Below are 20,540 nucleotides of genomic sequence, written 5' to 3' on the forward strand. Positions count from 1 at the left end.
CATATTACCATAACAACATGGCATAAGCATGTTGTGGCGTCTGTGCATCATTTCTCAGTGCACTTACTTTATATAAAGATGTTAGAATCTTACTTTGTACTTGTCAATGTATTCAATGTAATACTTGTTTATAATGTTTGGGTCAGGCATTGGAATGGCTTCACAGGCAGCTGGAGCTACCACCTTGAGCCCTCTATACCTGTATGCCTGTGTATCTTGTTGACTGCAATAAATCTAATTAAAGATTGAAGGCTCCTTCCTAGTCCATTCGTTGCTGTACAACTTTAGAGAGCACACTTCACATGTGCATAAGAATTACACTAAATGGCATAAGCAATTGTATTAGAATTACACTAAACACTACAGTAACGAAAGGAACAGTGAAGAACTACACGAACTGTATGAAGTTCCACGTTCTACCGGTCGCATTCGGGGATGTCTGAAAACGAAGGACCTCTGGCGCTAGTAGCTGCCCTTCGCGCGCCTGTACAGAAATATAACTACTAAAAAAAATCTAATGAAGCTATAACACCTATCAGAGGATAATTCAACCATGGAGAATATGTAGCACTCTGTAACAGAGTAGCACAAGGGTGGGCGGCGGGTGAGGCGCTGCACGGGCAGTTTTCCGCACTGGCACTTGTTTCGACAGCTTTCACGCTAGTTTCTCGAGTGAATGACATTGAATATGAGCAACACTTGCCACTCACTTGCATAAGATGCACGATGCAGTGATGCGAAGGAGCAGGAAATAAATGAACTTGCAGAAGCATGCGACCGATGGGAGCACGATGCTCTGACAGGAAAATGGACCAGTGACTGGCGGGCACGGGTCTGCATAGGTAGCACGGGTGCTAGGGGGCCGGAGTTGGTGGAGCTGACCCTGCAGCCTGGCAGCACGAAGCCCTGCTGGAGCCGTCATGAGTTACCGGTTCAGGTGGCTGGTGGCCTCGGGTGCCAGGGCTACAAGGCTGCCCCTGGCGTCTCCTCTCCTGAGCGGTCGTGGCGGGCTGGTCCAGTCGGTGGGGACGCGGCAGGTGAGCGTGGCTACTGTTAAGATGTTATTGACAAGTGGGTGTTTCATGTGGGGGCGGGGGTAGGAGTGTGATGATGTTTTGGGGCAGAATGCCTCATATCGCTGGCATGGCGTTAATGTGAGGCTGGGGGTGCTCTTTGAAGGGCAACGGGCACAGTTGCCCACACTTTCTGTTTGCTTATGTGTGAATTTGTATGTGTGTTGATTATGCCTTTGTGTGACATTTCAGTGCTGTGTTGTGAGACAGACGTGGAGCAAAATGGTTATGTCCACGTAATGAGATAAATGACAGGCATGTAACCCTTTTGTTGAATGTAATGTTGTAGAAATCGCCTTGGCACTGTTCAAAAGCCCAGAAGTGCATATGAACAAAATAGACTTGGATTTTTAAAGGGGCCAAAATGATTATTGTTTTTGAGATCGGACGTTAATGATTTGTGCCCCTTTCCCAAAATATTGCCCTCTAACTGATGCAGTATGGAGACAGAGAACTTAAACGGTTTCCACAGTACAAGTATTCCGTAGCTGACAGAACCACAGAGAGTAGCTTTAATAAGTAGAACTTATATATGGGGAACAAAGAGCCAAGACTCAGCCTTTGCACAGTAGTACTATTCCATTGTTTCACAGAACCACAGACTTTAGCTTTACACAGTAGAATCATTCCGAAGGTGATCCAGAACAAAAAGCTCTGACTTTACATTGCAGAACTATTTATTCCACAAGTGACACATTACTGAAGACTCAGCTGTACACAGGAGGCTGCTCCACTGGTGATGTATAACCACAGACTCTGGTTGTACACAGCAGAACAGTTCCACAGGTGATGTATAACCACAGACTCTGGTTGTACACAGCAGAACTATTCCACAGGTGATGTATAACCACAGACTCTGGTTGTACACAGCAGAACTATTCCACAGGTGATGTATAACCACAGACTCTGGTTGTACACAGCAGAACCGTTCCATAGGTGATGTATAACCAGACTCTGGCTGTGCACCGCAGAACCGTTCCACAGGTGATTTATAACCACAGACTCTGGTTGTACACCGCAGAACCGTACACAGGAGGCTGTTCCACTGGTGATGTATAACCACAGACTCTGGTTGTACACAGCAGAACTGTTCAACAGGTGATGTATAACCACAGACTCTGGTTGTACAGTGCAGAACCGTTCCACAGGTGATGTATAACCACAGACTCTGGCTGTACACCGCAGAACCGTTGCACAGGTGATGTATAACCACAGACTCTGGTTGTACACCGCAGAACCGTTCCACAAGTTATGTATAACCACAGACTCTGGCTGTACACCGCAGAACCGTTCCACAGGTGATGTATAACCACAGACTCTGGCTGTACACTGCAGGTTATTACTCCTGTACATGATTATTGAATTTTGCTCCCCTTAAGTCATTATGCTCCATCGTCTAGCACCTTCTTCGTTCACCCAGGTGTATAGATGATCTGTTAGATGTTCAACATTTGATTCAATACCTTTTAGACTCCCCGTTTGGCTCTTTTTTCGATTATTGTTTTGGGTACTGGTTATTATTCCTGTATATGATTATTTTATGTACTCCGCTTGTCTCTCTATGCTCCATCGCGTATCCCATTCCTACTCGTGCACTCGGGTTATATTGAGCAGTTATGTTTGTACTAGTTGATTCAATGCCCATTAGATCCCCCATGTTAGACTAATGTTCTGATTTTGTTGCCTTTGCCTCAAATTGTAAAGCGCTCTGATATCCTTCGGGATCAAGTTCGCGCTACATAAAACTTTATAAATAAAATAAGAGCAATGTCAAACTCATCAGCCTTCACTCTTCCTTCCCTACCCCCATAGGAAAAAGTGGGAGAGGTGAGAAGAGGAATTGCTGTATCTTCCAACTTCAGACACTTTCCTCTTTCTCTACACATGAATGTCACATTGTGGTTGGATTTCCAACTTCTCCAACCCATTCATTTTGCAAAGCAGGTTTCAAGATAGCGCATCCAGAGGTTTAAATATTATCCCCCCGCATTGGTACATGATTTGTTCCGCAATTATTTTTGAGCACTGCTGCCTACTACTCCGTTCCTCTGCGTTCTTCCTCACGGTTTCACTTCATCATTGCATTAAAATACCTGTTTAATTTTCCCAACGAGCACCCCAACAGTGTTAACTTAGGTCACCAGCTGCCAATGTTCAGGACTGCATGATTTGGGGTTCTACAAGTGCACAACCTCAGGCACAGAGATCTCTACAGCAATCTGGCTTTTGAGGTTGTGCAGAATCATACCATGATCCGAAATGCTGCTGCAGACGCCTGGGCTCTGATGTGATGCAGAGTTTCCCGGTGCTTAGGTACTGTCCGGTCTAATCATTGGGGGAGGGCAGGGGTCCAAATGGTGTTTAATCACTTTGTGCAACCCTGCAGTGATCAGTACACTGGCACATTAAATTGTAGTATGTGAGATTGTTAGTGGAGCTTATGACAGGAGAGTCATCGCTGTGACATTCTTTCCGCACTGCAACTTCTTGCATTTTTTGTGAACTTATGTTATTTTATCAAAACATACAGAATATTTCTAGAAGAAAAGAAAAAACACGGTATAGCCTTGTGTTCATTCCCTCCCCGTCATGGTCCAGGGTAATATGTTTGTTAGTGGAGCTCATGGTGTGTCTTCTGCATCTCCCTCTCCGGGCATAACTTCCCAGGTTCCCTCCACAAACCACCCCACCTCTCCCCTGTGGTGACAAGTATCGCTTCGTAGGTCCAGCTTGTCATGTGACTCAAGGGTGATCCTGCAGTGGTGTTCCCAGCCCCCTCACACACTCCAGTGTTTCCGAGGTCAACTCTTTGGCCGCATAGACAAGCTTCTCTAGTACAGATTGTGTGAAATCGAGGTCCCTTGTATTGCTCGTCTTTCAGAGACATAGGCTAGGTCATTTCCCCACATCCATGCCACCATTCGGTGAGAACCACCAGGTGTGCCTCTCTGTAGTGGGGTAGGATGTCTGGTATAGCCTAGCTCCCTTCAAAAGGGTGACTTATAGCATTTAGTAAGGGTGATCCTGGGCGATCTGGAATCCCAGAGGAAACGTTGCAGGATTTCATTCAAACGTTTGAAAAAGGTCTCGCGTACAGAATATCGGTTGTTTTGTTGTTGGTAGAGTAGTCTAGGGAGCCCTAACATTTTGTAGGTAGCCGATCTGCCCATGAGCAAGAGTGGGAGTGTAGAGCAGAAGTTGAGGTCTGCCTGTAGTGTGGGCACTTGGGCTTTCAAATTCTCTTTCCATGCTTGATGGCTATTTTCGGCGATGTACACATATAGTTCTCTTTTTAAAAAAAAAAAAATTTTAAGCTGTTCATTTCATCGAGGTAAGCCAAAGCATTTCAAAGTCTGCTGTATTTGGAATATGAATTCCATCACAATTATAGAAATGCTTTAAAAAAAGTCCCAGATGGTAATTTTAAATCACAACCTAGAGTACTTGAAAGGAGTGAATTTTGAATTCAAAATATACATTAATATAAATTTAGTCACAGCTGCGCTTCGTAGGAATTTACTTTTTTTGCTTTTCATTTAGGCACTTTTCAGTTTAAAGTGTGGATGGTGTTAAGGAGTTTTTTCTAAACAGCGTCAGATAGCGGTAAGTTTTGCTTTAAATGTTTTTTTTTCCCCTCACGGTGAGAACTTGGACAACCATCCAGAATTACCTTTGAACATATGAACAGAGCAGCAATAACCCTGGTGATTGTTAGCATCATGATGAACCCGTCACTGCTGGTCTGCAATGCTCGTTTTCCTCTGTCCAGTCCATGCTTTCATGACTTTGCCATGGACAGTTTCTGGAGCGTACACTGCAGTGACACTGATCAATCATGATGATAAAGATCACTTCTGCTGAGGCTTAAATAACCCAGCCTTACAACTTGGTTGGTTTGCTGCAAAATAATGTGCCTCATGGCATCAGGCGACCTGGACAGTGGTTGGTCTTTGTAAGCTACTGGTGGGTTTCCGATACACAGAAGGAGCTTACCTAAGGACTCTCTCTTGTCTATAGGCAATATCTCCATCAGACTCTTTGAGTTCCCGCGATAGTTTTGGTGGACCGGCTGCTTTAGATCAGGAGCACATTGTCAAAGCTAGACTTGGGCCTAAATACTCTTTCAGGGAAAGCATTCTCCTGGTTAGTCCTTAGCAACACCAATCCATTGAGGGTTAGTCCCTCGTAGAGCTGAACATTAACATTATCTGTCTTTTTTTTTTCTTTACCATCAAAACAGTTACATTGCACTGTAGCCCAGGCATTATACTCGCTGTATGTCACTAAGCTGAATAAATTAACAAGGCAACACCAGCAGACAATGTGAGGTTCAAAACCTCAACAAACAGCTTAGTTTTAATAGTGTGACAAAGTTGGGTCCTTGCAGTGATGCAGTGAAAATAACTAAATGTGTTAGTCTAGTCTGACACCTGGTACTTGGTAGGACTCAATTAAAGGTTGAATAAGGAGCCCTCTGCCTTTGTTGAAAAAAGTAATGCCTCCTATTTCCTTTCTTGACACAGGGGGATTTGGAATATACTGTGATTTTTAAGTATTTTATTTGTCAAGATTCTTTGATTTTACTAGAAATATGTATATATTATTTGTATAGGTGCTTTCTGTCAACCCTGTACATACTCTCACAATTTACTTAAGCCCACCTTAACATATGGGTCATCCCAGTCCACTCCAGTCCTTTCTTTGTGAGTGACAGCATTCTACCAAAGCGCTATGTCCCGACTCACACAAAAAGCAACCCCTTTCTGTACCAGGGACTTGGAAATGTTGAATCTTGCATTGTTTTAGTTTTGTAAGGGCCCAGCAGTTTCTCAACACTGCTACCTTGCCCTTAGCACTGCTTGCAGTGTGCTGCATCTTCACTGGTTGCTGCATCTTCACTGGTTGCTGCCACTTTCTTAGTAAATGGCTTGAAGCCATTGCAGTGATTGCTCCCCTTGCAGCGCAATCAAAACATAATTACAAAAATATTCAAAGACCTGTGAGTTTGTTTGTGTATGGAAGAATGATTGCCTCTTTTTGTAAATGTTTCTGTAATAAAGATTTACAAAAACGAACCCGGGCAATGCCAATAGGCTGGCTGCAACGCCAGACCTGCTGGCTTTGCAAGTGCTTGTTTTCACAGTTTTGTTGTGGTTGGGTAAGGGAACCACCCCTTCATACAGATACTCCAATGTGTCCTTCACCATCAGTGGTGTGAAGTAGGGGCTTTTGCCCCTACATGACTCCCCAACCTGGTGTTTCTCTGTCTATAGCTGCTTTTTATTGGTGTATACATCTCTTCTTTTGTGCCCATACCCCCCTGGCCCAGTGCAGAGGTCTCCTTCCTTGTCCTCTGAACATGTATAGCATTTGGATGTACTTCCAATGCTGTATTGTAGGAGTTGGCATGCTGAGTAGTAGAATGTATGATGTACGAGACTTCTAACATGTATCTGATACGTGTGGATAATTATTTCAACTGTGGCCATGACAATAATCTAAAAATAAAGGAAAACCATTGATATATATAAAGAAATGTAAAGGTATTCTGTAGAAGTATCTTAAGAAGAAGGCTGTCCTAAACTGACGCTGGTACGTACTGTCTGGCTTTTGAGATGGTAGACCAACAAGTGGAACTGTTGATTAATCTATTTGTCATAGCCCTTTGGTTTTGTATTGTGAAATTGATGGACACACCTGTTTGTTTTGTATTCTTGCTGGGCGTTGACTAAACAGCAAGCAGGAGCTGCATGTGTGTAGCCACAAGCAGACTACTTCACATTGTGTGTTAGCTTGGAGTGTGGCTGCATACACTCAGTTAGTGATTTAGTTAAGAGTTTGCTAACAGCAGATGTGGCTGTTTTTTCTTGTGTGTGAAACCGTCGCTCTATGCGAGACTCTCTGATTTAGGGGCAAGTAACGGTGGACTTGGGTAAAATGGTACCACCCCATGGCCCCCAGATTAGAGAAGAAACACGTTGGGAAAGAAAAGAAAATATTTATTTTTACCCAACGCACATATAAATTGCTTATTGAACGTTTTTGACCTAAACCAGCAGCTAATGGCCCCAGAATTCCCATCATTCCTTAATCAAAATATATAATTTTACAGAAAATGTGGCTAGTAGGTTACTATTCAGATGATGGTTTTATATCTTTGAAAAAATCAGCAATCAGTTTAAATGGTAGTCGACTTTAAGGAGGCTTGTTGATGTTAGTTTGCTTGGAATTAAATGTAAGATTAAAGAAATTGCAATCAAAATCACCCTGGGCTATCACAATTTGTTGATTTGATTGATCTGCACATTATCCATCAGCAACTTGCTTTGGTGAATGTCTGTTGAACATTTGAAAATATATCTGATGAATTGGATATCCAGAAAGCTGATTGAATTCTGAGGGAGATCTAAATCTAAAATTAGATCTTAAATAACTTGAAGACTTCTTACAGAACTGATGACAGCCTAAGCCACCCCCCCAGGCTGAATTCCTATCAGTGTAGTCTTCCCTGCTGACTGAAAAAATGGGGGAAGTCTTCCTAGCTCTTCAGTTGTTTCATACAAATGGTCAGTTGTTAAGTGACTAGCCACAGGCACATTCTTAAAAATGGAAAGGATCTGTACCTAATTTATTTTGTGCTGCTTTCCCTTTAATGTTTCTCCTTTTTCTACTTAAGTGACGTTGATGATGGTTACCATCTATCTATCTCTTTCTTGTCATTGAGCTGATACTAACTGGTTAACTCAGTTTATACCCTGAAGCCTGAGGTACAATACCCCAAACACCACTCAGTGCAATACTCTGAGTCACTCATATCAGAATCTGATTAAAAAATCTTTACTTGGCGGGGTAATGAACCATCTAAGCTGGTATGCATAAATAATATTGTTAGCTGTGGATTGCTTTTAGCGACAATTGATTAGTGATCAGATCACTTCTCACTTGGGTTGCACTCCTGGTAAGAGGCATAATCTTTGGTTTGACAAAGCGAGAAAAGCATTAAAAAGAGCAAAACAATCAGACTTCGAGGATGTTAGGAAGGGGAAGCAAGCATTAGCAAAGCCATCAGGTCTTGCCCAAGCAAGAGCGATTGGCTGTGCCAGTATGTTGTACACGAGCATGGCTAAAAGTTAGTGGGGTAAAGGGGAGTGGAGTGTTGTAGAGTGTAGAGGTGTGGAGTGTTGTGGAGGGACTAGAGGGTCAGAGTAGAGTGGAGTGGAGTGGCATAGTGTTGTGGAGTGGCGTAGAGGGTGTTGCGTGGAGTAGAGTGGTGTAGATCGGATTCAATTGTCATAGAGTGGAGTAGTGTGTCGCAGTACAGAGTGGAGTAAAATGGTATGGAGTGGCATAGATGGAGTTGATTAGAGCGTCGTATAGTAGAGTGCTGTTTGTAGAGTGCTATAGAGTGGAGTGCAGTGGCCTAGAGTGAAGTGGCATAAAATACAGTGCTGCAGAGTGGTGTGGCGTAGAGTGCATTGGTTTTGAGTTTAGTGGTGTAGAGAGAGAAGTGGTGTAGAGCAGTAACGTAGAGTAGATTGTTGTGGAGTGGAGTGGAGTGGTGCAGGGTAAAGTGCGGCGGTACAGAGTAGAGTAGCATAGTGTGCAGTGGTGTGGAATGCAGTGGTGGAGAATATATTATAGTGGCGAAGAGTGGTCTAGAGTGCCGTGGCATAGATTATAGTGGGGCAGAGTAGAATAGAATGGTGTAGAGCTGGGTGGCGTCAAGAAGTGTTTAGTCCAGTGGCAGTGGCATTCAAGTGCAGTCTTGTAGAGTGCTGTGGCATAGTGGTGCAGAGTAGAGTGGCACAGGGTAGACTAGAGTGGTGTAGAGTGCAGTAACCTGTATCTCTATGGTGTAGAGTGTTGAAGAGTATAGTGATGCGAAGTGCAGTGGTGAAGAGTAGTTGGCATAGAGTGCATTGGTTTTGAGTAGAGTGGTAGAGTTCATTGTCGTAGGTTACAGTGGTTTAGAGTAGAGAGGAGTACGGCATAGTAGAGTGGTGCAGAGTATAGTGACGTAAAGTGGAGTGGCACAGGGTGGAATTCAGCGGCTTAGAGTGCATTGGCGTAGAGTAGATTGTTTCAGAGTGGAGTGGTGCAGGGTAGGGTGCAGTGGCATAGAGTAGTGGCATAGAGTGCAGCAGCGTAGAGTGGAGTACAGTGGCATATGGAAGATTGTTTCAGAGTAGAGTGAAGTGGCGCACAGTGGTGCAGGATAGAGTGCGTTGACTTAGTGTGCAGTGGCATAATGTGGTGTATAGTGCAGTGACCTATAGAGTAATGGTGTAGAATGTTGCAGAGTATAGTCACGTAGAGTGCAGAGTAGTTGCCATAGAATGCATTGGTTTTTAGTAAAGTGATAAGGGCATTGGTGTAGAGTACAATGGTTTAGAGTAGAGTGGCGTAGGGCACAGTAGAGTAGAGTGGCTTAGAGTAGAATGGGGTAAAGTGGAGTGGCGCAGTGTGGAATACAGTGGCTTAGAGTGCAGTGGCATAGATTAGAGTTTTCAGGGTAGGGTGCAGTGGCATAGAGTAGTGGCGTAGAGTGCTACATCGCAGAGTGGAGTTGCGCAGAGTGGAGTAGTGACGTAGAGAAGATTGTTTCAGAGTAGAGTGACGTGGAGCATCGTAGAGTGCAGTGGTGCAGGATAGAGTGCATTGACGTAGAGTGCAGTGGCATAGATTGCAGTAGTGTAGAGTGGAGCGGCATAGAGTGCATTGGTTTAGAGTGCTGTGGTGCAGCGTAAAGTGCGGTAAAGTGAAATGGTGTAGAGTAGAGTGGCGTATAGTGCAGTGGCATAGAGTTTTGTAGAGTATGGTGGCGTAGAGTGCAGTGATGCAGAGCAGATTAGAGTAGAGTGCAGTGGCGTAGTAAAGTGTGATTTTGAGCAATGTGGCGTTGAATGGAGTGGCATAGGGTAGATTGCAGTGATGTAGAGTGCAGTGTTACAATTCAGCATATCCAATGCACTACCCTGTTTCTCACCCTATACTTCTCTCAATACTTCTACCCCAACTTTCTGACTCATCGCAAACTTCTTTCTACTACTCTTTCCAAAGCACTTCCCTATTTCTCACCCTATACATCTATCAATATATCCTCTACACCCCCTCTCTCCTTTATCCCAAACCCCATACCACTACTATGATCCCCAAAATAACCCTTTCTAGACTCTCCCTTACTGTACCCCTTGCATCATCTGACACCTCTTTTACTATACTGATTCCCAAAACAAACATTTCTAAACTCTTTCCTCTGACTCTTCCCCTCCACAACCCCTTTTTACTTATCCAAAAGCCTCCTCCTACTGCTATCTCCTCCAAAGCGTGCTACTGGCCAAAAAAAGCGCTTCATCACCTCATCAGAGGTAAGAAAGTATTATATAAATGCAAACCTTTTTCCCTCTTCTGTCCCTCCTGTACCTTTCTCTGTCCAACTAACACATCCACCACTCAAACTACTTTCATATTTCACTATACTAATTTCAACGCTAATCCTTTTGAGTTCCGGAGTAGCGTGCTGCTTGCCAGTAAAGCGCTTCAATACCCTACTAGGGTTACAAGTGCGATATAAATGAAAACTTTTCCCCTTTCTACCCCTCTCCAACCCTTCTCAATCCAAATAACTGACTAACATATCCACCACTCAAATTACTTTCATATTTCACTATACTAATTCAACACTAATCCTTATGGGTTCCAAAGTAGCGTGCTTCTCGCCCCAAAAAGCACTTCAAACACTATCAGGGGTAGCAAGCGCTAAATAAATACAGACCTTTTTCCCTCTTCTATCCTGCCACTACTCTTTTCTGTCCAAATAACTGAATAACCTATCCCCACTCAAATAACTTCATATTTCACTATACAAATTTTCAACACTAATCCTTTATGGGTTCCGAAGTAGCGTGTTACTCACCAGAAAAGCGCTTCAACACCCCTTCATGGGTAACAAGCGCTATATGAATGCAAACCTTCCTCTCCCTTCTATCCCTCTGCTATCCTTCTCACTCCAAATAACTGACTAATATCCACGACTCAAATTACTTTCATATTTCACCATACTAAGTCATCACTAATCCTTTTTTTTTTTTTTGTAAATCTTTTTATTAGTTTCAAAACAAAGAAGGAAATAGACATATCAGGTGCCATACATCCAGACATAATAATAAGGCGAACAGACGTAGATACAGGATAGATACTAAGCAATGAAGAAATGGTTGAGACGCCTACGCTAATGTATGAGAAACAGGATGTGCCACAATACAATATACGATTCACATTAAGCGCAAGTCCTCAGAGTCTGCCCTCCTATAAAATCAGGATAATAAAAGAAGCATGAGCATCAGATACTAGAATACCAACAAAGTCAGGATGTTCCACCAACTATACTTATAAAAGGAAGTGAGAGAGTGTGAAGAAAAAGAAACCATAAAAACAAAAATGAAGACAAAACAATAAACCCATCCCCCCACCCTGCACCCCTGCATATGCTATCGCCTAACCCCAACTAGCAGTGTGCCTGTCGCCCCAACTAACTATATACTAAAAATAGAAAAATGTAGGAGGGCATCTTCATACATGCCCCCGGTATCCCCTCGCCAGAACCAAGAATCCCCGGACTAAGGTCTTGGAATCTATTAAGCTGCAAATATGTGGCACAACAGGGGAAACTTCAAACGCCGCCCAACTTCCCGAAAGCATCATGATTGCAAACCCTGTGTCCAGCAATACCCGACGTCAAACTCAATCACACAGTCTCATCCTTCACCCTTCCGATCAGACATGTGAGCCCCTTCCGGACGAACTTCCGCTTCCGCAAGATAGTCAATGCACGAAAAAGCTATAGCAAAGTTCAAACCGAGACGTAGCAGAGAGATGAAAATGCTGAGAACTCCGCCAGGTCTAAAGACTCCCCACACCGTCACGAACTCCCAAGGTTGTTTCGTCCGCCATCTTAGTGGTGCCGATGTATAGGGTAGTGACACAGTTTCAAACCAACAACAGTTCCCATCAAAAGTCTCCGGAAAGATAGCATCAAGTAGTCCTTCCATAGTCGGCAACGATCGTAGGCCTGACAATCCATTTGCGGCATCAAGCTTGCTCTCATCACCCAAAACACTGGTCAGAGGCTCCAACGCCTCCCACAGTACGGGGTCTGCTTCCTCCATCGAAGTGGCCATTTTGGGTATCTCAAGTAAATTCGTTTCTTGCAGTGGACCAGTGTCCGGTCCCATCCGCCCGATTCCAGACAAACACGCTATCATTTTGTGAATGTTTGGCTTCAACGCAAACATGAAGTGACCCTATGGCTGCCAACACAGTTCGTAGTGACGGGTCACTCTCGGTACGCTCCACAACTCCTCGCTCGGTTTCGGTCATATTCGTGTCCCCAGAGAGCCCGGTCTCCCAGGGGGGAACAGGTGGATGCGGAACTTATCGTTGGGGACAATAACAATCCGAACTCAGCCACGGCAGGCAGAGATCCCAACCCCGCGAACACCGGCCGGGCCACCGGGCCAGGGACCCCCGTCCACCGCTCCAATTGTACGTCGTCACCCCTCCTTCGATGGTCACCAATAAAGCCAACCATCGTCAACTCCGGTCCAAGAAATTTTTCCCACCTCGGTAGACCGGACCCTGTCACACAACTACAGCCGATGTTGTTCAACTGAAACCCGGCTGGGCCAGTACTTGAGACTCCGGCTTCCAGGCTGGTCTAGGCCGCAAACTGCCACACGACATATCTTTGTCTACCAAACTGGTGTAAATCTCGGGATTGCACCATTAAGCTCCAGTCTGGTTCATACACACGGAGGCAGGGCGCAAAAACAGGATAAATAACAGGATCTTCTGGCAGGAGTCGGAGGTCGGCGGAGCCGGGAGCTTACACGGCCATCTTGTTTGCTAGCGTAGCTCCTCCCCACTAATCCTTTATGAGTTTCCGGAGTAGCGTTCTACTGCCCCCCACCGCCCAAAAAAGGCACTACAACACCCCATCAGGGGTAACTAGCGCTATATAAATACAAACCTTTTTTCCTTTTCTTTCCTTCCGCTATTCTTCCGAATCTAAATAACTCACTAATCTATCCACAACTTTAATTACTTTCATATTTCACTATACGAATTCAACACTAATCCTTTTTGGGTACTGGAGTAGCGTGCTAGTCACCGAAAAAGTGCTTTAACGCCTCCTCGGGGGTAGTAGGAGCTATATAAATGCAATTGCAATACAATACAGAGCCGATTAGAGTGGATTGGTGTACAGTGCATTGGCTTAGAGTGCAGTAAAGTCGTGCAGAGTAGAGTTCAGTGGTGGAGATTGCAGTGTTGTAGAGGGAAGTAGAGCAGGGTAGAGTGTTTTGATGTAGAGTTCGGTGCCAGAGAATGCAGTGTTGCAGAATAGACTGTCGGCGAGTGCAGTTGTGTATAGTAGCATGGAGTGCATTGGTGTGAAGTGTAGTGGCGTAGTGCGGTGTTGAGAGCAGTGGAGGAGAGTACAGTGGTACAGAGTAAAATAGAGTGGCGTATTTAGAGTATAAGCGTAATGTGCAGTGGTGCAGATTAGATTGGAGTAGAGTGCAGTGGCTGAGGCGATTGTTTCAGACTAGAGTGGAGTGGTGCACAGTGGAGTACAGTTGCATAGATTGGCTCAGAGTAGATTAGTGGCGTGGAGTGGATTGACATTGAGTGCACTGGTGTACAGTGGAGTGGTGTAGAGTACAGTGGCGTGGAGTTGTTGCAGAGTACAGTGTCATGGAGTGGCGAAGAGCGCAGTGGTGCCTAGTCGTGTAGTCTAGAATACATGGCGGAAATTGCATCGCCTAGTGTATTGATTTGTTTGTTCGTATTAAAATATTTGTTTCCAACCCAGTTCAGAATTACCCTAAATGTGCTTCATTTGTGCTTTTCTAATTCTAATATATTCTGAAATATCTGCAGAATTCATTTACAGACATTTAAATTTTGTTGTGTGCTAGAAAAAAATAACACCATACAGCCTTCCTCAAACACACCCCAAGTAGCCAGTATGATTGTCACCTAAATCATCTCACTTTGAAGTCCGAGAAAGATAAGTAAACACCAAGCTCCCTGGAAGATTTAAAGGCCTGTAAACATAAATCCAGTATCAGTGAAAGAATACAATAAATAGGGTTTGGGAACGGAATGGACGAACTCAAGCTGGACAGCCTAAAACAGATAGAGCCAGGAACAAGAAATCAAGCATATGTGATGTGCAAAGCAGTGGGTGGAATGCTTTCCCAGGAAAGCTTTCCGAATGTCCCCAAGATGTTGCTAGCAAACCAGACAACTGTGCTGTCTGGTAGGATTCAACCTAAAAATTAACCGAATATTAAACCTTATATGGAAAAAACAGTAGTGGTGCCAGACCATAAAAACTAAAAGGATAGTTTTTCAAAGAGAAATTGGAAAGAGATGCTCCATACTGTTCGATGATGGATCCTGGTTTGCCCTGTCATTTGTGCACCAGTGGTGTGGAGAACCTTATCCACATCATATGCTTCTGCGAGATGTTAAAAGACCTACGGAAAACGTTATTGATGCCATTCTTCAATCAGCACGGTATCGGGTCTTGAAGGCAGGCAGTTATGCTGTGCTTTAATCCATCTTTAGTACAGCTAAACTGCCACCTCATTACATTTTTTGCACTGACTGCAACAAAGCTAAAAAAAAAGCTAATCGGTAATAGCAACATCATTGGGAACTGTTTGTGTCAACTTGTAACCCCAGCTCTCACAATGGAATCTGGTAGCAAAGGAAAAGAAACAAAAAAACAAAATAAAAAAAAATAACAGTTGCTACCGGTTCTCTTACTTGTCAAAAGGGAATATAGCACCAATTCAATATAAAATAAATAAAAGGAACTCCTTATTCAGCTGCCATTCAAAAGACCCAGCGCTGACTGTTTCTAGGGTCACATGCTCTTTTGATATTATCTTAAAGTTCTTCGTATACATAAAAGTGCTTTATTTTAAAACCTTTACATTTTTATCCTTTTAATGCAATCAGATTGATTTTATTGTTAAATGTACTGTATGCAACGGTTTTAATTAATCATGCATAATAATAAATAAACTTAAACTAAAATGGTTTGCCCTGGCACAATACACATATGGCTATCCAATCACTTCATTTAACAATGGAGTGTAACATCCATTAATCCATATATTTCCAATATCTTCTCTCCAATAATGGTGATTTGGGGCCTCCTAGGCAGATGCCTACTTATATAACTATAAAAGCGGTCTTTAAAACATATAACTTTATGAATCTCTTGAGAGCAGCCCGCTGTGATTGTTTTCTTGCTTTTATGTAAAGGAAAAACCCTGGTTGTCGGCTCAACATTTGTACATATTCTATAGATGGATTATCTTGAGTGGAACAATTCCTTATTCTTGCAAGGGTGCTGTAATCAAACCCTTTAAAATAATAGAGATGATCCTGCATCTTAATATTTCATCTCATTAATAGATGTACCCAATAATATTTTTCTTTTCTTAATTTGTTCAGAGAAGTTTCAATGATTGGTGTGCTAAAAAGTGCCTGTTGCCCTTAATAACAAACAGGATTTCAGTAGGACCAATCCACAGTGGGCCAGTGTTCTTGTAGCTGGGTATGGCTCAATGATTTACGTGTCCAAGCGTCGTTATTTTGGTTCACATTACAAAGATGGTGCATTTCACAAGGGCTTTTACAACTGTTTATGTTCAAATAATGGGGCTAAGCAGGAGGAATTGAATAATCGGAGATTACCCGATGACATGACCATCATAAATGCTTAAAAGTAAGTCTTCTTGTTGGCTCCCAGAATTGTTCTACTTATTTTTGGCCAATCTTCCACCCACATTTGCTAAATCACATTCTTTTTCTCTCAAAGTTTTACGTTTTCAAATTGGACGCTCCGTTTTTGTTGATGATCCAGTCCCTCAGTAGGATTTCATAGGAAAATGTATGCTCTAAAAATATACGGTGATATCAACAAAACATTTTATTTGCTGTGGTCATAAATATGCCACAGGCTCTTGGGGGTTAGCAAGAAGAAAACTGGAAGGAATTAAGGAGTTCAAATATTTTGGTCTGACTTTGATTTCTGTCTCTTTCTGGTATTCACAGCAGAGGAAAACAAAGATGAGTTTCTAGTATACTGACAACTTTGCTCTTTTTCAATATTATACATTGGGGTTATCAATTAACCCTCTTTTCTAATAGCTATTCCCGGTAAGGTTGTACCAATGATGTCCTGTGGTTGTGACATTTTAATGCTGGATGATCAATTTAAAGTATTCCGAAGCTGAGGGCATTGTATTGAAAAAGTATTGCTCCCAGCCTTGGCAGTGATTCAAACCATTAGGTGAGAGTTGTTACTATGCTCTTGAGATATACTAGCAAAAGTCAGGTGCTCAACGTTTTATTAAATACAAAGGAATTTGAACAGACTAAACTTCCCAAAACATGCCTTTTGGATAGGGACCTAATAGTGAATATGATCTAGGTCATTAAATAATAAAATCCTATTGTGACTGAATACCACTTCTTTCCGGGATATCTAGACTCTTTAGAAACCAGTTTGTTGAAGGGATAAAAGTATTACTGAAAACTTTGAGTTTGGATCCCACTTATTTGACTGATTAAATCCTCCTTGACGCAAGATTGTCTGAGGCCTCCAAATACCTTAAAATACATGATGTTTCCCAAACCTATCATTATGAGATAGCGTATTTGGGTTAAGTAATCGGTCAATGTAGGGTGTCAAGTTGGTATTTTTATGTCAATAGTTTAAAAAAAAAGTCTTCTTGTTCATGTCAACTGTTAAGACTAATGAAACCGTTATTTCAAGGTGGCTCATATCAGGCGAGACTGTAGTCTGTTTATTATATATGCTGTATGTTTTTACGTCCTTTGTTTTTAAAATATTAACTATCACCGGTCAGGTTTAATGTTTGTTATATGCCATAGATAAGGTTATGTGTACAGTGAAAAGGAAAATTAAACCCTTTATGGGAGTTTTAAGAGATTTCTCTATAAAATAAAACATATTAGCACTTTTAAGCATGTCTTAAAGAGAATATCCTTTCTAAGTTGTTGTGTTGCAGGACTTCATATAATGTGTCTGTGTGGTTTCTGGATTGTGTTGGAGCAAGATCACTGGAAATGTATCTTGCTTCCACCCCTTAGATTGGTTGTTTATAGGGTCCTTCTCTAGACTGAACTATGTAATGCACAATGACAAGTCGTTGTCATCATAATGCAAGGTCTCACATTCCACTGTAACCAATGGTGTAGTTCTGGAAGTTTGAAACCTGTAATCTACTGAGTTTGACGTATGACCTTTTTAATAGAAAGCTGTTCAGATAAGGTTGGCAGAATTCAGTGAAGCAGTGTAAACCCATGTAAGTTACTGTCCTTTTATCATCAGTAATGCTGCACCCTAAAAACACATGTAGTCCTCTGTTAGCATATGTCTATCTTGGCGTACAGTTACCGGTATCTAGCTAGATTGAGCTGTTTGTTGCTTTATCTTGAGAACGTCTTTCGTTTCCCAAATGGGTTTTCTCCAATCTCTAAAATCCAGTTTATAGGACTGCCTAAGTCTTTGCACAACTTGTAAGTGCTCCTATTCTCCTTAACTTTATGCATTGGAGCTTGGTTGGACTGTAGTACACCTACTGTGATGTGCTGAAAATGAATATTCTGACTAGCCTGCACGCATTTTTCCTTAGTATTATCCATCTCTGTTTCTCTTTATTCCTGATTGAAGCCCACAGAGACGTTTTACCAGAACTGTTGCTACCATTGGATTTACCAAGAACATTGTTCCCAGTGAAGTGATATCAAAGCTTGGTTACTTTGCATGGGAAGATAATCCACCGGCAGGTTTGGAGATGATTGTTTCGCTAATTTAACAAGTGGTTACCCCAGGGGCGGGACAAACAAATCTCCCTCGAGCTCTCTTGTGTGTTAAACATGCTGTGTGAGATTGAGGTCATGCCAAAATACATCACATTTTCAGAAGTCAACACAAGGTGGATACTGCCCCATGTATTTTTATTGCGTGACCAAATCTTTTTGGTGTGAGGAAAGGAATAATAACTTTAATCACCTGTTCTACAGCATTGACAACTCCTATAAACAACTTGACCCTTTAATATTTAATTTTATTTTGCTTTTCAGTATTTTAGAGGGAGAGGTCCACTACAGTTGATTGACAGATGGAAATTGGCACCATCCTCTGTGTGGTTCTGCGCCAATCAACCAAAAGGTGAGTCATTTTTTGATGTTTCTGAACAGTATGTGTTCTGAAGGAGTGCCATCTTTATAAGTGATAAGAATTGGATTCTGAACTTGAGCAAGCAAAGTAGGATTTGTTGTTATCTCATAGTATCAATGATCATTTGCTTCCTTCTTTTTAAAATAGATTTTCCCTTCTCTTTTCAACTCCCTATCTCCACTCCATCATAGATTCATTTTCCTCCCCTCTATCTTTGGAATGCTGTTGAAATTGGCAATAATTCCTTTTTTAATGTAAAACATCATCAGCAAAGAAGAATTGGCAAAGCCAGAAAATGAATATGCCGCTTTTCCCCGTATTCCATTACCCCGTAAGTCGTAACAATGACTTGCAGAGGGGGGACGTTGGATGTTGGAATAGTAAAATTTACTATTCCAACTCCAGTCTGTGCGGACTGTAGGGAAGGTGTTGGATTTTAGATTCAACACCTTCTCCCCCTCCGCAAGTCGCTGTAACGACTTGCGGGGTAATGGTATGCGTTGTCACAATGCGGTCGTTGTTACGACCGTGTTGTAACAACATGCAAGGTTAAGGATGTGGGGTGACGGTTGTTTACCCCAGAAAATATGTGAATTTGCCAATGCTTGTTTTTGTGGGCGATCCTCTCCATTTATTAAGTGAGAGTTGGCCCTGAGGTGCAGCCGTCCTTTCAATTTATCCAATCTTCCTTTCCCAACTTTCTGTGGGATGATTATCATTTGTTGTTAAATGTGCATGGAAATGGTGGCTCATAAAGTTTAATACTTTTTATTTGTGTAATCGAAAGTTTGCACATATTAATGGTTTTCTTGATCTTTCTCCTACCTAGCCTAAGGCCTAGTAAAAAGAAATGATGTGCTTTGATGTCTTGACTGGTTTACTTCACACCTACAACTTGTATTATTTTATTTGCTTGCTTGTAAAAGTTAATTTTGATCCATCTGATAGTTTTTTCAAAAATGTATTCTTAAGTTCCAGAGTTGATATGTTTGTGATCTTACTTGTGGTGTTTTGTAGTTTGTACCTCAGGCTCGGACCATAGTTCAGCCCCTTTGACAATTATGGAGTTAGCCATTGCTTGAAATAGCCAATTAATTTACTTATTTTCCAAGGATACTTTGAGAAAGATGGATCAGTCAGTAGTTAAGCAAACCTGAGCAGCACTGACTAAACCCAACTGACTAAAACCTCATACATGTTCAGTTGTTAGAAGTAGTAAAATTCAATTCTGAGTATCCCCTGGCTGAGAGACTAAAGTAGATAAAGTAGAATGTTTGTCTGGTCTCATATGACAAATGTTAAAATTAGTTGCAGCTTGACCACCGACTTCTTGAAGAGTGCTACAGGAAAGAACTACTGCTGGAGTTGTTTAAACCACTTGGCAGATCAGACCTGCCAAATCACAAGGTACTGCTGGGTGCCACACAATATCAGCTCCTTTCACACGGTCAAAGAGTGTAGAGCCAATATCACATGGTGGTAGACAGTGGTACACACACACATGGTATTTACTGAGCCTTAAAGAGGTTTTGGGCGAGCTCAGTCTAAGATTTGTATCTAATTTAGCATAATAGGAGATGGAAAAGGGGGACTGGCTCCCCTAGCACAAACACCCTGGATGGTGCCATCTTCAGAGACTGAGGATCAATAGTTTTAACACCCAATGGAGACTTGTGAGCTCAGGCCAAATAGTTCCCCTATTTTGGCAATAAGCTACAATACAACCAGAGCAGATAGGAGGTTGTTAACACCTTCAATGCTACAGTGTATTTTTCTCCTACGCTGAAGATCCTAATTTCCCATTGTTCATGACAAGGCCAGCTCGTCATAAGCGCAGCTCCAGTGGACCTGCATGACGAGCTGACCTTGTCATTAGCATCGAAGAGGTTAAAAAAGACTTCTCATAGTTTCTGAGGTTCATTACTTCTATGATTAATGTGGTGCTAGGATGGCAATGCCCTATGAATCCTGGCAAAATTAACGAAGAGAGACTTTTTTGGGTGACCTTGAGTTTATTAACTGGGTGCATGCTTTAACACAATAAAGGGTATTGATTGCACTCCATTTCATAGTTAAACATTTAACGTCTTCATGCCTTCAGTTGTTGTGCTGTAACTTGGAAATTCTAGTGCAAGAACGTTCCCTCATCCTGCAGTACTGTGACTTCCAGGATGCTTGTT

At 42.3% G+C, this 20,540-nt stretch overlaps 1 protein-coding gene across 1 annotated transcript in view; it reads left to right on the plus strand.

Moving 5' to 3' along the window:
- Window positions 1-638: 638 nt before the first annotated feature.
- LOC144799051 (mitochondrial inner membrane m-AAA protease component AFG3L1-like) overlaps window positions 639-20,540 on the plus strand; it is a 275,930-nt gene continuing 256,028 nt past the window's right edge. The window contains exons 1-2 of the mRNA XM_078670217.1: window positions 639-1,037; window positions 18,264-18,351. Of these exons, the coding sequence (XP_078526343.1) occupies window positions 921-1,037; window positions 18,264-18,351 (205 nt within the window). The 5' untranslated portion in view covers window positions 639-920. The remainder of the gene's footprint in view (window positions 1,038-18,263; window positions 18,352-20,540) is intronic.

Source organism: Lissotriton helveticus, chromosome 12 (genome assembly GCF_964261635.1).
Source record: "Lissotriton helveticus chromosome 12, aLisHel1.1, whole genome shotgun sequence".
NCBI classification, from domain to species: domain Eukaryota; kingdom Metazoa; phylum Chordata; class Amphibia; order Caudata; family Salamandridae; genus Lissotriton; species Lissotriton helveticus.